We start from the raw sequence: 19,587 nt of genomic DNA, 5'->3' as shown, positions 1-19,587 counted from the left end.
CAACAGTAACTATGTGTTTCCTCAGAGGTTCCTCAAACAGTCTGATGTTACTCTTTAAGCTCAGAATAAAAAACAAACAAAGAACTTTTTGAAAACTTGAATTTACAGAATGAGTCATGGATGCTCATTGCCACATGTTGGAAAAATTCTCAAGCATCAATATGACTGTCAGACTGCAGATTCCATATGTAAAACGTATTAATATTTTTTCATTTGCAAATCTTTTTTTTGTAAATGGAGATTACAAAATACTTTGCTCGATTCTTCTTTCACTGCCCTTACAATTTACTTTATATTGGCATATAACTGTCTTTAGTTTGGATGAACCATTTGTGGAAATGCAGTTCAACTTACAGTGCACGGAGTCTGCATCCAAGGTTCACCATCAATCTGCATTGGAAGGGATTTACTGGTTCTGTAAGTGAAGAACGAGAAAACATGCTGTAACAAATCTTCACAATAAAACCAAATAAAAGCATTCTGCACCAGGATGCTTAAAAATCATCACCTTAATTTATACTCGTAGCATTTTTATGCTTTTTCTTATATGCCATAGCATTTGCTACCATAATAAACTAAAAACAATATAATAATTGGAAGAAACAGGCACAAAACATTGTTAAAGACTGACCTGATAGTCACAGAGGAGCATTGTGCCAAGCGTCGTCCAGCGCTCTTCAGGCCAGTGTAGATCTGACCCATCTCCATGGCTCCTTCGAGTCCCACAACCTCCAAGAGCTGGTCAGACAGGTCTGAGACAAAAGCAAACAAAAGCAACAAAGCAAAGAAAAAAACACTTTTTTAACCATGCAAAGTCCAGCCAAGTTTTGTCCTCATTATGTTATAGTATCACTGCTGCTTTTGAATGTAGCTACCATTCACATGAGAGGTAAACAATGCAAAAAACTCGTACTAGGAGTGAGAAGACACATGAAACAAAGTACAAAAGCAAGGAGGGGAAGAGGAAAGTGAGAAGGAGGTGAGGAAGAATAAAAGAACATGACATGTGATGTTCCTCACTTCAGAGTTTGCCTTCTGTTGCTGAAATATTTAATATTCACTGTTTTAAAAAAAAGATAGAAAAAAGGCAACAAGCTACAAACAAAACAGCTATTAATTAGATTGCACCGGCAATGCAAAGCAATCTTGTGATAATATAATTATTAATTTCTCTTCTGTTTTTCAGTTATGAGCATTGATTTTGCCCCTGCTGGAAGCCCAGTGTCACGCAGGGCCCATCTGTTTCGGAGGCCCGCTCTGCCTCCGACTCTCCATCAACTCATCCCTCCACAAATTAAGAAGCTGCTGCCTCGCTGTTGGTAGTATACAGACACTAATTGAAACTAAGACCCATTTTTAGGCACTCGGTGTGTGTGAGCGTGTTAGCCCCGCAATGCCGTGTGTACGTGAGTCGTGTTGGTTTCCTGAAGGAGTGTCGTGGGCAATGTTGCTGTTGCGGTGAGATGTTGTTGCCGCCGCCGAGCTGTGGTGTCCAGCTGTCACCATGGTGATGGACATGCGTCTGCCCCTATCTCAACGCTGGACTTTGAGTGCAGCACTTTCCAGGGTCGGAGTGGAAGAGTGTGTACACATACAATCCAAAGCAGGTTGACCTCCCTGACACTGAGCTTTAAAGTTGCTCCCCCCGTCACGTGACTTCTCACGTTGATGTGAACGGCTCATGCAGGCCCATGGTGACATATATGATGGACAGCATCACCAAAGCAATAGGGATTCCTGTTTGCCCCGAGCTACAAAGATCTATTATACTCTAGAGCTCTTAGCTTGGGAAAGAATGCAAAGGCTGTAGCTGTGCTGGTTTAAGAAGGGCAGGAGGACCCTGTGCAGCCAACACACACACACACACACACTAAAACATACTCACAGACACAAATTTGCTTTTAGTTACAACTTTTACGATGTCTCAAAGAATTAAAGACCAACCCTGATGAAAAAAACGAGCCTATTATTTTGTGAATTCTTGTAAATCGTGTTGCTGCAGTGACATACAGTCCTGTATATCACTCATTTCTTTATAATTTGTTTTGTTTTTAGAGCTTTCAGGCCTTCTTGTGTGTAAAATAGAGGACAAAAGGAGAAGTGGCACTCCAACTATCTACAGGTGAACAGCATCTGAAAGCCAATAAAGACCTGATATAGGCCTTCAGTTTATCTATCTGCTCTTCACTGACTCCCCATTAGAAATGAGATGAATCCAAATGTATGGAGGAGGTAAGATGAGAGGTACAATAGTGAATGTCTACAGCCATCTGTAAAACACAGCCGAGGGCGTGTCCTAGTAAAATGTAAAGAAATGCGATGTGGCTCAAATCTTTTGCACGGTACTCTAGAAGAGTAGTGTGGTTAGAGCTGAGCTACATTTCTGATGTTGTACAACATCTGTCTCCCATATAAGTACTTTTATTTAAAGGTCCAAATAAGTTTCCAAAATTACATTTTCTAAGTTTATTTACTCTAAAGTCAGCTACACCAGAGTATATCAAGTATATTTAATTTAAAAGTAAAGATGCTGATGCAGTATATTAAGGTTGTGACAAATCATTAATGTTAGTTATGTATCAAGTTGTATATTGTTCACCCGCAATATACAACTTGACATACTGTAACTTAAGTTTATTTTCTTTTCTGAAAATGAGTTTACCGACTTTCTTACACTCCACTGCCTTGCAGTGTACACTTATTTGCATTGATGCTGATACCTTGCCTGGATCTACAGTCCAAAGAAATTAAAATATGTCCATTGGCACAACTAAACAGAATAATGAAACTGTTTAAAACTCAACACACCCGTACCCTTACAAATTAAATTGTATTGTATTTCCTGATAGGAGCATTCGGTCTCATTTTTACAAAAGCCTGAAATGAACCTTCAGGTAAAAATTGTTCTTTCAAATTAAGAGTTGAAAAAAATAGTTTTCAAAATGATAAAAAAATTACAGAAGCTATCCTCTGTCTCAGAATTGTAAGGAAATTGATTCTGATCAGAATCTTTTCTAATCTGTCCATGTTCCACCTCTCCATGAAATGTCATGAAATATGGCAAAATAGTACAAAAGCACTAGTCTTGGAGGAGAAATGGCCTTCAGGCAAAACTTAAAATTAGACATATTTTCATCTCTTTCTAAGAAATGAGGACACACGACTTCAATAAGGGTCTTAATGGACTGAAATCATATTTTATCTCGAGTGGGGTTTTTTTTTTGTGAATTTCCATTTTTCTTTTCTTGAATCACCATCAATTATTCCATTTACGGGAAGTTCAAATGATTCACCTGGATCTACAATACAAAGCACACTCGCCTAAATATAGTAAAAAACCAACATGTTCTCAGAGATAAACTGGGAGAAAAACTGAATCACCTAACCGATTAGAAAGGCCAATTTATAAAAAGTCATGATAAGCAGTCTATGGCCAAATATAAACCAAATCATCTTATTTATCTAATCTCGAATCAATGTCCCTTACGTAGGTCAAGAAATCAGGATTTCAAATTGATAAACACTACAAGTGATAGTGAATGAAACAATGATATGAACCAGTGTCCGTATGGGACATGAAAAAGCAGCACACTGCGACTTTAATCTTAGCCACATCTTCCCATCAGAGAGAGAGAATAGAAACAACGTCCTTGTCACTGTCACACAACTACCTGTCCAGGCCAGTGGCTGCACTGACACATGTGGAGCGACAGGGTGAGAGCAGAGGAATAAAAGACAGACAGTGACGGAGCAGAGCAGGACCAGCAGCCGATCTGCTGAAAGTAAAACTAAAGAGGAATGGCGGAACAAGGAGGGAGGGCATGTGGAGGCCGATCCTCCAATGAAAGCTTCATGGGGCTTGTCACGGGGGATCAGTCCCAAGCATCAACCCCTCCACCCACACATGAAGCCCCTATTCTAAATAATTCACTCTGCAGCCATTCCCTTCCACCTGAGGGGCTTGTCTCCTGGCGTCACCAGCGGGACGATTTAACAGCTCCCGAAAGGTCAGGGTTTTTTTTTTTTTTCATCCCCTAGCCACCCACCAGCCCACCCATCCACACACAGATGCAACTACACATACAACTTGACAAAAAATGATCTCTGCCAACAGTCATGTGCGTCACCCTCTGCCCCTCTGGGCTAATGCACTCCTGTGTGTTTACCTCTAAATACGCTGTTCTCTTGATCTAACAAGTTTGGCTGCTCACCTTGAGGGCACCTTCCACAAGGGCATCTATTCTAAGATATACAGTACAGGTGGACAACACAAACACACCCACCCGCATCAATACACAGGCTCAAATGGGTATGGACACACATAAACAAAGGGAAATACTCCCCACTCACACTAAGTGCCTTTCCAGGTTTAGACTGTGGCCTCTATTTTTTTTTTTTAAATACAAACACAGAAGTGATTGATTTTTTTTCAGGGATAAATGGAGTGTTCATCATAGCAAAGCTGGGCTTTGCATTGATCAAATGTGTCCCTCACAGTGCACATGTGCCACATGGTTCCTTTTTATTATGATTTTGCATTGGTTTAACCTGAAGTCTACTGAAATCCTTAAACCTCGATTTTTCTAACTGTCAGCAGGGGGTCGTCCAAAAAAAGAAGTCTGGTTGTATGGAAGTCAGTGAGAAAACTGCCATCGGTGAACATGCCCATGATAATCTTATGGTCCTGGTTGCAAATTAGAAGTCTTATTAAATACAACACTGCATTTCTTTTCTAAATGATGGTCATGTTTGATATCCAAGATGACACAGCAGAGTATGTTACAGGGCAAGCCTACTGACGGAAATGCTCAGCTCGAAGCATCAAAAAGGTGATGTTAATGTACTGGAGAATGACTTTTTTATGGGTTATTTATTGTCGGACTGAGTTGTGTTTCCTTGTCTACTTCCTCACTGTCTCTCACTTGTTTTCTCAGTTTTTTAAACAACATAAAACAGATTCATTTTGCACAATAAATGCTGTGACTGTGAAAAAGAGTCCAATTTAAAATGTGCCACCTTTAACCATCTTTAAAGGCAAAACAGCACCAAAGGAAACAGAAAATTGAATCACAACTAAAAGGAATGAATGCTCCATAGTGTGCTTCACAGAGGGCTTTTTATTTTCCAGAAATTGTGCTATGGCCAGTGAAGTCTCATAAGGGATCACTGGCAGCCATGTCTGGAGATCTTTGCTGGCTCGTCATGTCTCAAAGCCAGACACTGATTGTAACATCCACTTCATCCCCAGGTACAAACACACCATCTCAGCAGGAAACCTAAAAAACATACTGTGCATCACCTGAACAGGCACAGTTAGACATGATAGAAATAAAATACAAAAGCCAAGTAAATCCAGAATTCACGGCTGTGAGTCTACAAAAGAATTTAGAAAGACTCAACAGCAATTATTAGTAATAAAATTATTTCAATAAAGAACAGATTAGCTGTCATTCAAGCTATTTTGTAAACATGGATAAAATTGGGGCATATTGATATGAAAGCTTAACAAAAAGTAAAACTAAATTGTATTCCCTTTCAACAGGACTACAATAACTGAAAACACTTGTGCAGTGATGATATATTAAGCCACATATATATAGTTCTTACTATGTATTTGAAGGAAAAATTATATTGTCTGTAATTTTTCACTGCAGTACTAGAATATTCTGCTTTCTGGATATTTTCTACCCTTTGCTATTAACTCCCTAAAGCGGCTCACACAATTTCACCAGTTTCCACAGAGCAGCTGACTCATTGTGTTTCGTTCATTCATATATTCCCATTGATGGGCTTCCTTTTGACGTAAATGGATTCAGGGGTATGCCCAACACCCCACTCAGTCAGCTCCTATTAACAGAGCCTGTCCACTGGTGCCCACACAGACCATTAATACACAAGTGACAGTTCCAAACTGTGACATGATTGTACCTCTTCTTTGCAAACAAAACCTGCTGGCTGTGATTCACCTTGTCATCAGTGAAATATTAATGTGCTCAGGAAAAGTTTGGCCCAAAGTTTAGTCTTTGATCTGTCTGATAGGAGCAAGGACACAGACTGTTAGTGTCTGATGTGGGCTTCAGGGAGAAGAACCTCCTACACTGTCAAAGCTGTTTAACTTGCACTATTATTGTTTAACAGAGCAAACCAACCATGGTATGTAGCATGCAGAGGTTTGACTGCTGTTGATGACTCACCAATTACGTTACAACATGCCGACAGATTTAGCCAGAAATGTTCAGCTATTGAAAAAATAGTGGGCGTAACCACTCCCAAATAGTGTGTTATAGTAATCACATTACATTTTTCAGTCAGTTATTTTGTTACTCGTGTTACTTCATACATCTTCTTCATATATCTGGACACAAGGTTGACAACAAAAACCCTCCAAAACTGTCAGCTGATTTAAGTTTGTGTGCAGGAGGAGGAAAATGCTGGAGTGGTCTACAGCTTTGAGGAATAGGGATATGAACCTTACTTTTATTTTGACTGAATGAAAGGACGAATGCAAATATGAAATGCTTCACAGACAGACACAGCCACATTATTCTGTTAACACTACGTTGGCACTCTGGAAGCATGTGCACAGAAAACATGCTAACACAAAGATTATGAAAACCCCCAGAGTGATGCTAAAGCTGAGTGTGTGCAGACCCCAGCCCAGCAGCTAGAGCCTGAACTTTAGAGCCGGAATATATACTACACCAAAGTGGCCACTTACCAAAAAATCAATAGGCTACAACATGCTCCTTCAAGCTATTTTGCTAAATGTGGCTTTGTAGCCACATAGCCAAGTATAACACAGGTTATTGAAGCATTTTATTTAGCAATAACACATTTTCTCTGTGAGTTTAGATTTGTAATGTAATTAAGCTTTCTAACCACAATGATTTCAGCATTTATGTAAACAACCGTAAAACTCGGGTGTCAGAGCTACCTTGAACCGCAAACATGAGTTCTTTGGGGTCGAGCACAGGTGTCCTTTTGTCTTGACCCTTCTTTCCTCCCTTGCGGTAGCCCCTCCTCTTCTTGCTTTCACCCCAAAGGTTGGAGCCACCATGCATGCTGGGAATGTTGAGAATGGCAATGCCTTCCAAGGAAATACTGCTAAGGTCCAGAGTAACACCATCACACTTTTAAAAGAACACAGAAAGAGAAGGACAGATACAATCCGTTTCATCACAAGCTTTGTACTACAGTTTGATACTGAAATAATCTATAAGATGATGAACCCTAAACAGTGTTTTTCCCCAATGTCTAAACCAGAATATATTGCTTTGTCTAAGTAAGACGAACCTTTGATTCTTAACCAGTTCTCACCCCAGAGTGTCAATGCTGCTGTTGTGCCATAACGTGACACGGCTCTTAAAAATATTAGTAAGCACAGGGAGGTCATCTTTGAAAGAGAAGGTAAGATATAAATTTTTCAATCCATGAACTGGAAGTCCACTTTGTGTAGTTCTGTTTTCAGTTACTGTTCAGCAAAGTATAAAAACTACTTTATTAGAAAAATAGAGTTGAAATAAGCTCAATTACAACCCAGATGTTCAAATATTACTCGTATAACCTAAAATCAAATCTTTATTTCTAAAGTGTTCTTAAGGTAAGACAAGTTTTAGTTTCTGCTTACTCTCCACTATTTGGTTTAATTTAGGCACATAGCTAATATATGCTTAATCTTATTACGTAGAGATCTAGGAATCAGAATTTTAGAAAGATGGGAGAGAACCAGAGCAGCTGGTTGTTTTAACTTTAAAACACAAGTACACTTTGTACTAACTGCTTGACCCATCCTGCACTCATTTTAATTATGCTTAAAAGAGCCCAGCATGAAGGGGCAAGTGTCCTTATAGTTATTCTGTGTTAACCCAGAAATATTGTATTATATATTACTCTAAATGGTGCATTTTATGACTCAGGGATGTCTCATCATCTCCCTACCTGTCCTTCTTCAGTAATGTAAGCACTACTCAGCCCTAATTAATGAAGACCTCTGCACTGTGTGGATAGCTCTGAGAAGAGGGAAGATGAATTGTATAGACACCATCTTCATTATCACTCAATATCACACACAGCAGGGTCGTGTAGGGCTAATTACCTGTGTGTTACACTAAGGTTATGTGAGAAGTGGGTGGGGAGGTGCACAGATAGCCTTCACACATCCACACTTTGTCTGGGTGAATCTGAAACTAGTATACATTAGTGCTATTTATGGAGCAGCAGAAGACGAGAATATCTTAAATGACATCAATATTCTTACCTGACTGCTAGTGAAATACCCTTAATAATAAAGAATACATGATTGCTTCGTATCTAAGAGCTGAGATAAAGAAGAATAAGTTACAAAGCAACAAATTTCAAAATATATGCTTTTGCTTTTGTTTCTTTTCTTGGAAAAGTCTCCAAAAACAAAATACATGGTTTGAGTTACCTCAACCTCCAGAAAGTCGTGGAGCTTCTTACATGTGGCCGAAAAGGTCTCCGACGTGCCGAACTCAAAGTACCACAGCTTATTCTTTGTTCTGAAAAAAACAAAACAACAGGAACTGCAAAGGGACCGAGAAAAAAGGAAACATGGAAGTGTTTTCCCCACATCAAAATCTGAAGCTTGTGCTCTCTGTCTTTAGTCTCCTATACTGGATTATATAAAAAAATAGAAGACCACTCCATAAAGGTGGGTTTGTGCTTGAATCGTGTTTGAAAAAGAATCTTTTAATCTACACAGGAAATGTACTTTTACCATTTACAGCTTGCTAAAACCACACAGCCATTAATCCAAAAGAAGTATAATGTGTTTCATTAATCACTGAATTCAAAGCTAGTTAAGGAGGCATCTGAGGGAGCACTTCGGGTGGCTGTGCCCAACATTAAGGAGCAGGGAGGGGCATAAGAGGGTAATCTACCTGCCCTGGCAATTAACAGAGGACTAGGGTGCTGCTCCCCAGGCTTCCTACAGTGTACACTCCAGTCCCTAAGGCTGATGATCAATGACCTTGCAGGGGTGAGTCACCATCTGTCCAAACACTGCTATACTGTATTGTATTTTCTCTCAGGTACACAAATAAAATAAAACTGTAATTGTAATTTGATTTTCATTAATAAAGTAACATTAATATGTGCATCTTTGTGTAAAACAGGTGAAAGTAAAACTGCATGTCAAGGATAATTTGAATACTGCATTATTTATTTTATTTCTTTAATAATTTAAACCCCTGAACAAGAAGAATTCATCAACTTTGCTTTAAACAAGACTTGAAAGAACTATTACTGATCACTAGCTCGGTTTCATGCAATTAGAGGAGGCTGGATCTTTGAACTTATTTTCTTTAAGCCAAACTTGTTAGATCAGGTCAGCAGCTTCACAATGACTGTATTTATGGGGCAATGTGGATGGAGTAAAAGAAGCGGTTATTTTAAGACAGTCATGGAAACTTGTAAAACACTGCACTGCTAATGTGAGTGTGATACTAATAAAAATAACTGCTTAACAGGTTATGACACTGTGAAACAAATACAGTGAATTAGGTCATAGATTTTTTACATTCAGCTCTGTTTACTGCTTTACAATAAGTCAACACTAACTTTTTTCACCATGCTATGAGGTAAATTACTCAACATGTTTCTTCTCAACTTTCTCTTTTTTTTTGGCAAATAACCAAACCTCCTGCTGGCGACTTCAGTGAAAAGTACTTCAGTGCAGTAGATGGTGGGATGGTGGAGAAAAAATGGTCATTGCAAGCAATTCAATAAAAACATCAAACCTCTCATTAATCACAGTGATTTGTGCCGAGCAAATACCAGAGTAATGTTTCATATTAACAATTCAAGAGAAAATATTTTTTACATTTCTTCACTCTTTCCTCATCAAAAAGAAGTTTATTGGATATTGAAGAACATGTGAGACAGCTTTTGATGTTTCTAACGGGACATCGTTTATCTCAAAGATTCAAGGAAAGAAAAAAAACTACAACAATGCTGACAAGCAGAACTGAATACAGTAACAAATGTTACTCTCCTAGCTGGGATCAAAGCACTACAAGAGGAACGTATTAGTATAAGCACAGCAACAATCACTGAATTATTGATTTCCTCATTAGGACTTTTGTCAGGACCATTTAGCCACTTTATAAATGAGCTTTCATTAGAGTACTAGCAAGGTACACTTGATTTATAATGTGCAACATGGTCAATAGCAGAGGGAAGAAAGCAGAGGAAGGTGGTAAGAGGTATAAGGACGACCAGGGCCATGCTGGGAGAATTTACATAACACATTCCTACGTCTCCTCCACCACCACCACACCACCATTGTCATCATGAGTCTGTAAACTGGCCAGACGAGAGGGAAAGCCCAGGAGAACACATAAACAAAATCTGTGCAAATTTGCAAATAAACAAATGAAGGTGGCTACTCTGAAAAGCGTAATCAAATCTTGTGGTTAATGCAGAGAATGGACCCAGATACACTACATGCAATGTTTTGGACCTTCCATTCTTACTGCTGTTGTACTGAAACTGGTTTTGCTGTGTGTATATATATATATATATATATATATATGTATATATATATATATATATATATATATATATATATATATATATATATATATATATATATATATATATATATATATATATATCAATAACCTGCCTCAGTACTACATGGAAGCTCCTGTCAGGCATCATATCGGCTAAGATGAACAGGCACATGGGTCAATACATGAGCGGGACACAGAAAGGAATTGGCAAGAATACCAGAGGCGCAAAACACCAGCTACTGGTAGACAGAACAATCAGCCGAGACTGCAAGACCAGACTGACCAACCTGTGCACTGCCTGGATTGATTACAAGAAGGCCTATGACTCAATGCCCCACAGCTGGATACTGGAATGCCTAGAATTGTACAAGATCAATGGGACCCTAAGAGCCTTCATCAGGAACTCAATGGGGATGTGGCGTACAACACTAGAGGCCAACTCCAAGCCCATAGCACAAGTCACCATCAAGTGCGGGATCTACCAAGGAGATGCTCTGTCCCCACTGCTGTTCTGCATAGGCCTGAACCCCCTCAGTGAGATCATTAACAAGACTGGCTACGGATACCGACTACAGAACGGAGCAGTTGTCAGCCACCTCTTGTACATGGATGACATCAAGCTGTATGCCAAGAGTGAACGAGACATCGATTCACTGATCCACACTACCAGGCTATACAGCAATGACATTGGAATGTCGTTCGGACTGGAGAAGTGTAGTCGGATGGTAACAAAGAGAGGGAAGGTAGTCAGAACTGAGGGGATTGAACTACCAGAAGGCAACATTGCAGACATAGAGGACAGTTACAAGTACTTGGGGATCCCACAGGCGAATGGGAACCATGAAGAGGCCGCTAGAAAAGCTGCAACCACCAAGTACCTGCAGAGGGTCAGGCAAGTCCTGAGGAGTCAGCTGAATGGTAAGAACAAGATCCGGGCCATCAACACGTACGCCCTGCCCGTGATCAGGTACCCTGCAGGGGTAATAGGCTGGCCAAAGGAGGAGATAGAAGCCACTGACATAAAGACAAGAAAGCTCCTTACCATGCATGGAGGGTTTCACCCCAAATCCAGCACCCTGAGGCTGTACGCTAAGCGGAAGGAAGGGGGCCGGGGACTGGTGAGTGTCAGCACCACAGTCCAGGATGAGACAACGAACATCCAAGAATACATTAGGAAGATGGCCCCAACTGACCGAGTGCTCAGTGAATACCTCAGGTAGCAGAAACCCAAGAAAGAGGAGGAAGACGAGGAACCATCATGGAAGGACAGGCCCCTGCACGGTATGTACCACCGGCAGATAGAGGAGGTGGCTGATATCCAGAAATCCTACCAGTGGCTGGACAAAGCTGGACTGAAAGACAGCACAGAGGCACTAATCATGGCAGCACAAGAACAAGCTCTGAGCACAAGATCCATAGAGGCTGGGGTCTATCACACCAGGCAAGACCCCAGGTGCAGGCTGTGTAAAGATGCCCCAGAGACAATCCAGCACATAACAGCAGGGTGCAAGATGCTAGCAGGCAAGGCATACATGGAACGCCATAACCAAGCGGCATAGTGTACAGGAACATCTGTGCCGAGTATAACCTGGAAGTCCCGAGGTCAAAATGGGAGATGCCCCCAAGGGTGGTGGAGAATGACCGAGCTAAGATCCTGTGGGACTTCCAGATACAGACGGACAAAATGGTGGTGGCTAACCAACCGGACATAGTGGTGGTAGACAAACAGAAGAAGATGGCCGTAGTGATCGATGTAGCGGTTCCGAATGACAGCAATATCAGGAAGAAGGAACACGAGAAGCTGGAGAAATACCAAGGGCTCAGAGAAGAGCTCGAGAGGATGTGGAGGGTGAAGGTAACGGTGGTCCCCGTGGTAATCGGAGCACTAGGTGCGGTGACTCCCAAGCTAGGCGAGTGGCTCCAGCAGATCCCAGGAACAACATCGGAGATCTCTGTCCAGAAGAGCGCAGTCCTGGGAACAGCTAAGATACTGCGCAGGACCCTCAAGCTCCCAGGCCTCTGGTAGAGGACCCGAGCTTGAAGGATAAACCGCCCGCAGGGGCGTGCTGGGTGTTTTTTTTTTTTATATATATATATATATTAGGGGTGCAACGATATTCGTATCGATATTGAACCGTTCGATACAGTGCTTTCGGTTCGGTACGCATATGTATCGAACAATACAACATTTGTAATTTATTTTATCAACTTTCCTTCTGACGATGCTGTCTGTGTTGAGCGCTCAGTGAATCTGTGTTCGACTACTCCGCCTAGGCTGCACTGTCGAGCGCAGATCCACTGAGCGCTCAACACAGACAGCATAGTCAGAAGGAAGAGCGCAGGGCAAGCTAGCGAGACAGAAGTTAAGCTCTCCTTGCAAGATGGACCTCCCCCACTCTCATTCAGATCTGGCGTTTGGAATTATTTTGGTTTTCATGTGACGTATGACCCTGAAGGTAAGCGAGTCATGGACTAAAGTAAAACAGTATGTTGGATGTGCCACGCAATGCTTAATTACATGGGTGGGAACTAGTGTGTTAGCGCAGTTAGCTCGTTAACGTGTTGGCCGTCTAGCCCCATGCACGGGGCGATCGGCGGTAGCTCGTTAACGGAGATTTGCCGTGTTGTGGCGTTAAGGTCATTTCAACGAGATTAACCTGAAAGCACTAGTGGGAACACAACGAATATGACTGCACATTTACGCCGACATCATCCTAGTGCAAAGACAAAAACAACAAGCATGCTACTAACTTTAGCCGAGTCATTTAGACAGCTGTTAGCACATGATTCTCCTTATGCTGCTGAGAATATAGCCCAGAAGAAGCGGATAGTATAGCTTTTATTTTGGAAAGAGACATTTCTCTGTAATAAACTCTCTTTTCCAAAGATGAGTGATTCCTCAATCAGATACAGGGCTTGCAAAATCGCTAGCCCGACGTCCTGGGGCTAGCGATTTTTTTCAGACGGGCTACCCTGCCCGTCGGGCTATTGTAGGAAGGAAAAATATATGTCAATGCTTTTGCATTCTTTCAGAAATGTAGCTGGGTAATTATGTCATTGGCATCGGTGAGCCACTGTCAATATGTGACATATTGAAATCGCGTTTGAATTTGCGCTTGTTTTTTTTGCAGAGCAACAGCACTGATCTGTGAGTGATGATAATTTGTGCACCAATTCCTCTGACATCGTCTTATTAATCGTTAGCTTACTATGCAAACATGACAAGTGAAATCTCCCACAGCAAGCTTAAACATGTGAGAGGTTGATCGCGCAGAGAATCGCTGAGCTTATGTGAGTCCGTGTGTAAAAGTAGCAGTATATATATTTTAGTTCTGCTGAGCCAAATAAGACAGGTCGGGGTGAAGAAGTGACAGCCAAAGAAAAGCTTACCACAAAACGGAGAAGTTATGACAAATGAGACTATAAGGCAAAAAGAAAGTGCAGCTTTATGGTTTCATGGACAAAAGAATTTCTGTGGCTGCAATATGACGAGCTAAATAACCAGGGCTGCACATAAGTGGTCCGCAGGTGCGCATTCGCTGTCAAAATAAAAAACGCGCACAAGGGTTAGGGTTAAATTTAAAAACTGTACTTTTGAGTTAAAATATATATTTATAATTTTAATAAATGACAAATTAAAAAGGCATGAACATTTTTTTGTATTGAAAAAATATCGAACCGTGACACCAAAGTATCGAACCGAACCGAACCGTGAATTTTGTGTATCGTTGCACCCCTAATATATATATATAGATATATAGATATATCTATATATCTATCTATCTATCTATCTATCTATATATATATATATATATATATATAACACAGCAAAACCAGAGCGAGAGACAGATGTAGCTGAAGGCATATTTAGGCATATTTAGAAGTAATGCAAATTAAGAGTTTTGAAGACAACAACTGCATTCACTGACAAAATGAGAGTTAACAGACACAGATTGTGTCAAAGTGCCATAAACTTAGCTGGAGATTTTCTATAAATGTATATTTTTAACTGGAGATATAACCTTGCACTTATTCCAAAATGTGCAAATGTAGAACATATGGAGGCATGACGAAAACGGTGAGAAAACAAAGTGGAATAACAAATACAACTGTTACATTTTGCAATCAGCATCTTAGCTGTCAAACACAGGATTGTTCCTCACATCACTCCTCATTTAAATTCACCAGCTTGGTTGTGATATAGTAACACAGGGAAGTGTTGCATATGAATATTGTGACATAAAGGAATAAAACCCAAAGTTTAAAACTAACCAAATAAATAAACTTTGTTTAATATTCAATGTGAACACATCGTAATGAGAAGATGCACCAAGAAACCAAAATCTGCTTTCTGGGGACAATTACTAAGTAATGAAACAGAAGTTGTAACAAGTTTCTAACTCCAGAGGGATCAGCGTAAAATCTGATGAATCACTGTGATTGTGTTAATTGTTTCAGGGTTAAGAAAGTGCTTTCAGAGTGCTTTGTATCCTACTCCTTATCATAACTATTAGTTACTTGTAGCTAACTTGTACCCCACACAGTAAGACAGGCAGAAACAAACAAACATGATATCTTTGGTTCATTTTTGACAGATAAAAAAATGGATAATTTTTTTTTAGGGGGAGGGGCAAAATTAGTAGTAGTATAAAAGCACAGAAACTGAAATATGCATTGGGGGGGGCGATCGTGGCTCAAAGAGTTGGCAGTTCGTCTTGTAACTGGAAGGTTGCCGGTTTGAGCCCCGGCTCAGACAGTCTCGGTCGTTGTGTCCTTGGGCAAGACACTTCAGCCTACCGCCTACTGGTGATGGCCAGAGGGGCCGATGGCGCGATATGGCAGCCTCGCCTCTGTCAGTCTGCCCCTGGGCAGCTGTGGCTACAACTGTAGCTGCCTCCACCAGTGTGTGAATGTAAGAGTGAATGAATAGTGGAATAATGCAATCCATTATTATTGTACAGTTTCGTCGTGAGCAAAATGTTGAGGAAACAGTATCTCATGTTCCTTCTGGTATTATGGCCTATGACGAAATATGGATATGGACTTCTATGGCAGTTTAAAAAAGTAAATAAGGTGAGTAGGAGATGGAAAAAAACAAATGATAACATTAGCATAACAAAAGGTACTGCTGCATAACCTAAAGTAACTGAAAGTTGATTAACTTATATAAGATAATATAGCTGGAAAGCAGACCACGTGAGTCCTATTCGGGGGTAATTTTTAATCTTCAGTTACACAAATACTGGGATTTTCCATAGATGATCATTCTGGAACATATCATGTGTATAACGGATCACATCCCAAGAGTATTGTATCATGAGTATGATGAAAGGGAAAATATTTCTTGGTTTTCATAGCAAGTGACCCCGAAAAACTACAGTCAAATGCAGTTAAGCAAAACACACTAATAAGAGATACAGCAAGAGACAACATCTGACCGCCCTGTCGATGCCCACCACTTAACCTAACAAGCTCATTGGGGCAACAAATCACCTCATGTCCCTGGTCATTAGATAATTAGGAGAATCTCATTGGCTACATCGTCCTGTCATTTGTTATCTGCTACCCGATGCCAAACGCTGGATTCATCTGACAGACTGACTATGAGGAGTATCTTCAATAGAGAGACCAGAGTAGGGAGACCATTTGAATAAGACGATGCTTGTAAGGAGGATTATGTTAAGTGTAATAAAAGCAAACATAAAGTACCCATTTACTTAAATGTTGGCTGATGTTATGCTGTCGAACCCTTGCAGTCATCTTTGAAGTAAATTATATTGCTGGTGAGAGCAATTTGCATTTTAAGGATGAAAAAAAAACCCCAAACATCAGCAATAATAACATGTGCAGCAGGTTTGCAGTTCTCCGAGTAGCTGCAGCACCTCTGTTGTGATTGTAGCTGCAGTGTATCAATGCAAAGTGCACTGCAGTAATAACTTTAGCGGTGTACATGTCAGATTAGCTGTAGTACGTACAGCTGGCAGGCCAAAAGAAAACAGTGGCTCAGGTTTCCAGAGTGACTGAAGTGTGGTTTATTTGCACAGACAAATCACAAAACCAAACTGAAAGAGGGAGGGAAAACACAAACTGTGTGACTAAGAGGAAAAAAGAAAAGAGCTTTAGAAAAACATTACAAGCTAAAAGGGGAAAAAAAGGGGAAAAAAAGGAGAAAGCAACAAAACAGCCTGAATCTGAACAATGTTTATAAAACTGCCGCTGCTTGGTTACAAATAAAGGATGTCATAGGTGATGAGCTTCAGTGTAGCATTGCTGTCCTGAGGCCACAGCACCTTTAGATGCACTTTTGACTGGCCACACTGAACATGAAGCTCATGGTCATTGATTTTTTTTTTTGCCCCCCCTCTGACACTTAATCTAACCCACAATGATCTACGACCTTATTTTCACACTAATTTCTTCTTGATCAGAGGTGATAAATATCACATTGACATAACCAACTCTTTGTGCATTGCATCAATGCACTGTTTTGTTTAACATGACACTGCCTGGAGTGCTCCAACTCCGAATGGCAGTTTGAGAAATGACCCATGGTGCAGCTTCTTGCCTTCAGAGATGTAGCAAGCAGCTTGAAAAAGGTATTCTGCTGCACTGCAATGGATTCAAGGGTGTGTGTGTGTTTTTCTTAACAAAAAACAAGTGATAAAACTGATGTATAAAATCTTGCATTGCTGTGAGTGAAATGATAAGCCAGACATCCTAAATCTCTTTGGTTAACACAGAAAATAGTTACGCAAGCAGAGCTGCGCGCTTCACCATTTCAGTGGCCACATGAATATGAAACAATAAAGCTATGTTGTTGCAGCTGTACACATGATGTGGTTCTACTCCTGTACTTAACTTATCAATGAATGCTGACAATTGTAAACTGACATAAACTTATTTTAAATGAAATTGTTGAAGCAGAAGCAATAGGTGTCCTTTTGCTAACATACGCTTCTGAGTCTATGTAGATATAGAAATATCTCTAATAGATAGATAGATAGATAGATAGATAGATAGATAGATAGATAGATAGATAGATAGATAGATAGATGTAAATTTTCACTTGGAATCCAAAAAACCAAATAAGTTAATAAACAAAAGCAAATTAATTGTGTGCCAAAGACAGGCCTCGCTAACACAATGTCTTTAAAATTCTCATTGTTAAATTAAACTCATGTGCACACACAGGAAGTGATGCAGGAAGTGATGCAGGAAGTGATTGCTCATCATGCATCACTTTGTCACTACCGGCTGCTGGAGTGGACTTTACGAGCACTGGTTGCTTTTGAAAGCCTCAAATATATACTATACAGCCAAAGTATTTGGCCACCTATACATTACACATACAGGAGCTGTTGGGCCATGGAAACCCAAGCCAAAAAGCTGCTGGTGTACAGCTGTGCTGATTGTAAAGCCAGCAGAGTCAGCAGAGCGTTCGAGGTCTGTATGCCATGGTGGTTTCAAATGCTTCCACTTACAGTTGATTAAAGAATATCAAGAAGCAATTTGTCAGATTTGCTTCATGCAGTAATATAGCACACTCAACTTCAGTGAACTCACAAATGTTTGTAAAGACAGTCTGCATGGCTAGGTCATGCTATACACCTGGGCTAATGGTATTAAAAACACCTGAATTCAAAGATTCAGAGGTGTGGCCCAGTACTTTTGTCCAGGTGTTTGTGGTTATTGGCAGTCATTTCAGTCACTTGCCTCAATGTTGAGAAAAGTTTAACTCGGAACCTGCCCATTTGGTACTACTAGCATTTTTCCCGCCGGTTGAGGATGCTGAATCTTTTTGACTTTCTATCATCTCCAGTTGCTTCATCACTGTGACTCGCTTCCTTAAAATGTATCTGTCCAGACGTCTACATGCTCCAACCCGTAAAACCCTAATTGAATCGAGATAACGTTACTTAGATGAGCAAAGTTAACAGCGGTAGTGCTTTGGGTTATGTTGTGTTCGTAGGTTGAGTTAAATATTTTATTTTGTGCATTAATAAAAAAAAAAAATCGTTGAGTAAATAAATGTCTATTTAACAGATGAAATAAAAGAGATTCTAGGGTTTTTATACACCTTAAATAAACTTAACACAGCAATACTGTTATTAATGATTTTATATTATTTATACGACTTCAGGCACTTTAGTAACACATTTATCTACGGTCTACACATCAGCAGCACATCAGCAGGGAGCTGTTTGTTTCAGTTAGGTGGGCATGTGATTTAGCTTAATGTATAAGTATCAATTTGAACAGGTTAAAGTTTCATCACTTAATTGTTTATTTATTTTTTTACGTTCCTAAAGGTTGCTACCTATGTGCACATTTTTGCCTGCGCGTTTAGTTCAGTTTATACCTTTTTTGCTGCGTATGGGTCTGTTTGTGCTCCCACTGAGCTGAGGACAGGGCCACAGGTGAGATCCCTCTAAATTACACACAAATGGTCATTAATTATAGATGACACTTTGGTCGCAGAAATGATTTCATCCTCAAATGAGGGCAGCCTCCGCTGAGGTCCACCATGCTTGTGTGTGTGTGTGTAATTGAGTGTGTGTAATAGTGCCATCACCTGTGGCACTGCTTCCAGCTCAGCAGGAAACGCATACACACCTACATGCATACACACACATTAACATGGGCTGTCTGGTGTGTGTGCGTTGGTGAATCCAGCAGCCCCATCCAGCACAACGAAGTGCTTTGATGAACATACTCATTATGCTAAAGAGTGCTTCATGCCTGGGCTTCCCTGTGCCTTCAGGAAAGGTTAACTCAGGATGGTTACACAGCACAGCAAGAACCTGTGGGCACACAGGGGCAGAGAGGCTCTGGAGGAGTGTGCTGACGGTGTTAGATGTCTCAGGACCGAAAATAGATCTGGGTAAGCAGAGCAAATATCATCGGAACATCAAGGTGCCACGACGGATGCCACATAACAAACAAACATTGCAGCCAGAGCAGTTTTCACACCGAAAGGTCCCAAATCAGATGTTTTCCCTCACTGATCTAAAATCATCTGATTAACGTGGAAAATGCTGCACAGAGACTTCATTGT

The 19,587-nt window shown here is 40.5% G+C and overlaps 1 protein-coding gene across 1 annotated transcript in view; it reads right to left on the bottom strand.

Moving 5' to 3' along the window:
* dgkb (diacylglycerol kinase, beta) overlaps positions 1-19,587 on the bottom strand; it is an 88,816-nt gene that overhangs the window by 6,489 nt on the left and 62,740 nt on the right. The window contains exons 21-24 of the mRNA XM_026183769.1: positions 8,429-8,519; positions 6,935-7,130; positions 632-752; positions 355-415 (exon numbers count right to left, since the gene is read on the bottom strand). Coding sequence (XP_026039554.1) covers positions 355-415; positions 632-752; positions 6,935-7,130; positions 8,429-8,519 — 469 coding nt within the window. The remainder of the gene's footprint in view (positions 1-354; positions 416-631; positions 753-6,934; positions 7,131-8,428; positions 8,520-19,587) is intronic.

This window comes from Astatotilapia calliptera, chromosome 11, assembly GCF_900246225.1.
Source record: "Astatotilapia calliptera chromosome 11, fAstCal1.2, whole genome shotgun sequence".
NCBI lineage: Eukaryota > Metazoa > Chordata > Actinopteri > Cichliformes > Cichlidae > Astatotilapia > Astatotilapia calliptera.
The sequence above is the reverse complement of the archived record's forward strand: the minus strand, read 5'-3'. Positions and strand labels throughout refer to the sequence as shown.